The sequence below is a fragment of the Crotalus tigris genome, unplaced genomic scaffold, assembly GCF_016545835.1.
Source record: "Crotalus tigris isolate CLP2741 ecotype Arizona unplaced genomic scaffold, ASM1654583v1 scf7180000019173.45859301935:6455823, whole genome shotgun sequence".
NCBI classification, from domain to species: Eukaryota; Metazoa; Chordata; class Lepidosauria; order Squamata; family Viperidae; genus Crotalus; species Crotalus tigris.
This window is the reverse complement of record NW_024097414.1, coordinates 4,220,710-4,226,936: the sequence shown is the minus strand read 5'-3', so window position 1 is coordinate 4,226,936 and position 6,227 is coordinate 4,220,710. Positions and strand designations below refer to the sequence as shown.

Genomic DNA, 6,227 nt, shown 5'->3' with positions numbered 1-6,227 from the left:
GGCGGCGGCGGCGGCGATTCTCAGGAGAGGCTCCTCTTCCTCAGCGGCGCTTCGCCCGCCGCCTTCCCCCCCTCAGCTTTGTGCGCCGCCGCCGCCGCTGCCGTCGTCGGCGCTTTGTTCGGAGCGGCGGCGGCAGCGGCAGCGGCAGGACCGCAGCAGCAGCAGCCGGGGGCGGGGTTGAGGCGAAGCGGCGGCGAGGCGAGGGAGGAAGCGGGCGGCGGGCGGGCGGGCGGCCGCTCCCCGGCACTGCAGTCGGCCGCGCCGCCCTGAGGAAGCGCGCCCGGGAGGAGGAGGAGGAGGAGGAGGAGGGGGATCGGGCCGCAGTGGCCCCTCGGGGGGGCGAGAGGAGCCCCCCCATCCGCCGCCGCCTCTTCCTCTCCTCCCCCCGAGCCCCCCCGCCCCGCGGGGCGCCCCCGCCTCGCCGTAGCAGCCGCAGCAGCCGGGCCGGCGGGGCGGGCGGGGCATTGATGTGGGGGGGTCGGAGATGAGTCCGCCGGCCGCCGGGTGCTGCCATGTGACCGGCTTCAAGGTGGAGAACTGGAAGCAGAACCTGCGGGTGATCTACCAGTGCTTCGTGTGGAGCGGCTCGGCCGAGGCCAGGAAGCGCAAGGTGAGCCCCGCCCGCCGGTCCCCCCGCCGCCCCTCCCTCCCTCCTCTCCTGCAGCAGCCCAGGCGCACTTCTAGTCCTCATGGAGCATATTCCTCCCTCCCCCGAGGGGCCGGTCCCGCGGGGCGCCCCTTCCTCCTCCTCTCCTGCAGCAGGCGCGCTTCTAGTCCTCACGGCTTGGGGCAGGGAGGAAAAGAAGGGGGGCTGCTTCCTCTTCTTGCTCGCCCCCCTCCTCAAGGGAAGGTCTTTCCGCCTCTTCCCCCCTCCCCGCAGCAGGAACAGCAGCCCAGGCGCGTTTGTAGTCCTCATGGAGCGTCTTCCTCTTCCGCCCTCCCCTTCGCTAAGGGACCGGTCCCTCGGGACGCCCCCCCTCCTCTTCCCCGCAGCATCAGCAGACGCGTTTCTAGTCCTCATGGTTTAGAGGAAGAGGAGGAGAAGAGGGGATCGGCCTCTTCGCCCCCTCCCCAAAGGGGCCAGTTCCTCGGGGCGCAGCCCCCAACTCCACTTCCCTGCAATCGCAGTAGCAATAGCAGCACTCCAGGCGTGTTTCTAGTCCTCATGGTTCGGGGCAAGGAGGGAGGAGAAAAGGGCAGCCTCCTCTTCCTCCTCCCCCTGCTGCTGCTGGCTTTAGAGGGCAGGCGGACTTTCCCGGAATCGGGCGGCTGGAGAGCCCGCCTGGAAGAGGAGGAGGAGGAGGGAAAGTGGGAGGGCAGAGCCGGGGCTCTGGGGCCAAAGAGCGCGCCCGGGCTGCCCAGGTTGGCCGGGGGGTCTGCTCGGCCAAAGAGAGCCGGCCTTTCCTCTCTCATCTCCCCCCCCCCCGCAAGGGGAAGGGGCTTTCGCCAATTCCGTCCCTGGGTCCCGTGGGTGGCTTGTGTCTGCGGGGGGAGGGGAGGGCTTGGGGTGGGCGAGGAGCGCGCGGGCGGAGGAAGGGGCGCGGTCGGCGGGGAGGGGGTCGCGCCGCGCCTTGGTCCATTATGGGGAGCGGCCGCGGCTGGACCTGCCTGTTTCCCGGCAGCCGGAGGAAGCCGGCCGGGGTTGCCCACCACACAATAGGTGGAAATGGCACTGCTGCCTTAGGCGAGCAGGGATGCTTCTGCAAGGGCCGGGCCTCCACGGTCAGCGTGGGTGGGGGGAACATAATCCGTGGGTGGTGGAGGAAGCCAGAAGGGAAATGCAGAAAGAGGGCTGTTTTCCGCGCACAGATTACCGTCCAAGATGCACCAGGAAGGAAGGACGATGTAACACGGGTCTTCTCGTCCCCCTCCTCTTCCCTTCAGTGGGTGGGTTGCAGAGTCGGTCTCACCTAGAACATAACACAGGAAAACAAAAGTGTACCGATATGGGAAAGGAGCAAGCTCCATAAATCCAGGATACAAAAGGCAGCTGCTGGGGGAAAAAGTGTTTTATAGTTCTGGTTGTTGACATTAAGACCTTTTTTTAAGGAACCAAGCCAAGGTCAGAGTTGAAGTGGCATGGCTGCATTAATGTAAGGCTCAAAGGTTCATAAATGTGCAAAGTTAAGGAAATGTAGGGCAGAATAGAAGGTTAGAGGGATTGTTGGTTGCCTGTAGATGTCATTTGTAACATCAGGAAAATGGTTTGTAGGTAGTTGTGGTTGCCAATGGGGCAAATATTTTGGGGGCAGGGGTATCTCTAGATGTTGCTTAATTTATCTAATTGTAACTTTGAGCCTTGGTCCATACTTAGGTTAGAGTTTCCATTAGCAATTGGCAGATAAATCTGCATTTGCAGAAGAGAGAATGAGGGTTCCATTTTTAAAAACTTTGATTGCCTCCATTCCTCTTTAGAAAATACCCACCTTTTATTGGAGATAGCAATGCATATTGTAAGAGAAAGGCCTTTGTCCAGATTTCTTTATGGTGCTTTATAAATAAGAGGTTTCCGTACATGCAAATCCTTGCTTCCAATCTGAAGTGTCAAAGCCTTTCAGTAAAATGTCTTTATGTGTAAACTGTTAAAACAGCTAGTTTTTCCCTGTAGCATTTTAAATAATTGGGTAGTTTGACATGAATAATTCTGGCACCGGGGATGAAAAAGTAAAACGTATAAGCATTTCCTTCTGTGATGGCTTGCTATCTAATATTGCTTTATAGAAGGATGTTCTTGGATATCTTGGTATGATATGAATTTTCAGGCCATGCTTTGTCAGAAAGACCTCCATTGCTTTTATCTGAATTGGTACATAGATATAAAGAGAAAAGAAGCTGAATATAACTCTCTACTCAAGCACTGAGAATTCCAAAGAGAAGATATAATCTAGAAATTTGACAGAACAGCCATTGTATGGAGTATTGATTTTATAAAATGCAGTAACAAAAACTGTCAAAGCAGTGCTGGCAAAGGAAAGCAAATTACTATGGCTTAGCCAGCGAATAAATGAAAAATTGTGTCATTTAATGTTCAGGATTAACCTCCCATTTTTATTTCTGGGCCTTGTGTCTTAAACACCCTGATATCCAACTAAACTGTAGGGGGCAGAAGGAGTCAATTTTTATTTCTGACTTAGTTATTCTACACTGCTTATTGCTTTACCTTTTTTTAAAGGCTGCTAACTGTACTGTGTTGTTTTTTTATTTCTATTGTTCTTCCCTCTTCCCCATGCAATATGCCTGTCTTAGTTGTTAATCCACTGCTTCTTTATATTACAGAAAATGAAGGTTGCCTTTCACTTCATTTTTTTTTGTTCATGCCAATGTTAGTGCAAGTCACTACATGAAGAGAACTGCAGTGTGCTTAGAATGGATAATAGCAATCTTTTTTTGACGAGTCAGACAATCTATTTTGAGAATACATATCTACCTCAGACTAGAACATTCAGAATATTTGTTTCTTATTTTGTCCTGTCTTGGTAATATTTAGTAAGCATGTATGAATTTAAATTGGCAGTGGATGAACTATGATAAAGATTTCATGATTTCACAGATATAAGAACTGTAAGGGTTGACATCTGGAACAAATACATTGCGTGGTTTATCTCTATGGTTTTTGTCTGAAAAAAGCCTCTGATTGGTACTTCAAAAAATCAGTGCTTGATCCAAGGAGAAGATAATAACACTAGGCCTGTTTTTCAAAAGATTTTTTTCTCTGATGTCTCAATTAGAACAGCTAACGTACTTCATATTCTTAGTGTAACATTTTAGCCTATTGACAATATTCCATCTGAGGAGAATAATTATTTTGATAGTTTTGGACGTCTGCTTGTAGTATGAAATGGGAATAGTTATATATTCATGTAGGCTATTTCTACCACGACTGAAGCTGTAGTTAAAATAATACAGTCCAAATAAGCAACTATTTAAAATGCACAAATTTTATGTGGCTGCCCCTTGAGACACAATTAATTGTGTCCTATTATTATACGTTTCTCATATTGTTTTCTTTAAAAAATTATATACACTGACTTTTTTAAGTAGTAGAAATAGCTGGTACTCTCAGGCAAATTCTAAACAAACAAGCTATTCTAACATCTTTTTGTCTTCCAGCACCCTCTTCATGTAAAATATTCATTTTATTTCAGCTCTAGCTTCATTGCCATGTAGGGATGTCCAGATTAATATCTAGAGCTGACACCCTAAGTTTGGAACCCAAAGAGAGATAAAATTTATCTCTTTGTACTTCAACATAGGTTGGATTCTATTTGTCCTCCTAAATCATTTTTGCCTGACTAAAATATATATCTCTATATAATATTTCCTGAATTTTTGGCATAATTTTTTGCATAAGTAGAAAAAAATTCAAAGTGCTACTATATTGTTGTTTTCTTTTCTACATAATAATTCCAGAATTCAGTTAATATCATATCATCCTTCACCAAGGGTTGGTTGCTCCTCCCATGGTGAACCATGCAGAATTTATTAACCACTGCTTCACCTTTACTATTTCCATTATTCATACTGTTTTCATTATGAATTTTGTTATTATATTCTATTGACGTATTGGAAGCAACTGGTAATTTTAACCTGAATATTATAGTATTCACAATCAGGTATGAAAATACCATAGGATTGCTGGATGAGTTATGAATATGTACTTAAAAGTAAAAGTTTAAGGAGACTTTAAACCATAGCAGAATTGTGAAGTGGGGATTGTGTTATGTCTGTTCTTTACTGACAGGCAGCCTAGGATTTAAAATGACAATGTTTATTCTTTTATTTATATAATTTTGTCTCAGAATTGTTTAAAGAAGATAGTGGCTATAGTTCAGGCAAATGAGTAGGCTTCATTCATATGTATTTTAGATATTAGAATTAGGAGGGTTTTTTTTTTTCATTGCAGAAATTATTAGAGCAATAGCTCATCATTAACAATGTTGTCTTTGCCCAAGATAATTCCTTTTTTTGTATCAGTGCAGCTCTGTTCTTTTTATGTGCACATATTTGTTTTTTTCTCATATAAATTTTTAGCCCCCCCCCACTTAATTTGCAGCTATTTCTTTTCACTTGGTAATAAATGATTTTCACTGTTATGTATAATCAGATTCATTAGTTTAAAGGAGATAAGGGAACATTTTCACTCTTATATTTAATTCCTATTCATTGAAATGAAAGAACGGAGCTCAATTAGTCTTGTTTTTCTTTCTGTGGCAGTTGAGAAAACAAATGTATCCCTTTTGTAACTCAACTGTGTGCTTTGCTTTAGGTAATAGGTTTGGGGCATAACTCTGAATCCGCCTGTATTGTTCAATTATAAAACATTTTAAGAATTGGGAAACTGGAGGCAATGATGGGAGTTATCCCACTCTTGTAAGAGAAAGTAAATAAGAGAAAGTTGTGTCTTTAGTAAAATGATGACAGCCATTAGGTTATGAATTTACTGGAACGGAAGTCTAGCCTAAGAAGTTGGTAAGCATTAATGAACACTCAAAAGATTCTGCTACTAGTGTGATTAGAAAAGGGATACAAATGGATTAACTAGTAACTGTACAAGCTGGAGTGAAATTAACCTATTTGCCTACATCTTTCAGGATTTGTGTTTCTTTTTTGAATTGAGAGAGTTAAGTCTTTCAAGGATTGTATTTTTCTGTGAGGTAGTTATTTTGGGGAAGTTTGTCTTTATGTTCTCTGAGTTCTGAATGTTTCTATTATATATGGTTGATAGATATAATCTGTGCGATATAGTAGATATAGGGTGAGGGTAAAGGCAATCTTCCATTTAATTTGACAGGCTATTATTTGATGAGCTATTTGACCATTGTGAGAGAAGGAAAAAAAATTCCCCACCTAGCATGTGAAGGATATGATCTGCATTAAGTAGTGTACTCTCACTGCCCAGGACATTAGCATATGCCATAATTATTTACATTGGGATTTTTTTTTTAGATCTAAGACATGAATGTCTTCCACAGTGTCTTCTTTTAGGAGAGCATTCAAACATCTAACTTATTTTAAACATTTTGTTGAGCAGATTGTTTTTTTTAATGTACAAGATTCCTATTTGAATCTTGATCATCTGTTCCATTTCTTATTTATTTGTAATGTGCTTTTAAATATCTGTGTATAAATGATGGTTTTCTTCACTTGCCTACATGTTCAACTGTGCAATTAAGAGTACATCTTTGTGGGACTTTTGCATACCAGGAGACTGACATCTTTGTATCTTG

General features: G+C 44.7%; 1 protein-coding gene across 2 annotated transcripts in view; it reads left to right on the top strand.

The window, feature by feature from the left end:
* The first annotated feature begins 321 nt into the window (after positions 1–321).
* The window catches only part of USP22 (ubiquitin specific peptidase 22), a 47,767-nt gene continuing 41,861 nt past the window's right edge, over positions 322–6,227 (top strand). The window contains exon 1 of one of the 2 annotated variants that reach the window (XM_039360526.1): positions 322–610. In XM_039360526.1, the coding sequence (XP_039216460.1) occupies positions 485–610 (126 nt within the window). In that variant the 5' untranslated portion in view covers positions 322–484. The remainder of the gene's footprint in view (positions 611–6,227) is intronic. The other variant, XM_039360525.1, reaches the window with a different exon arrangement.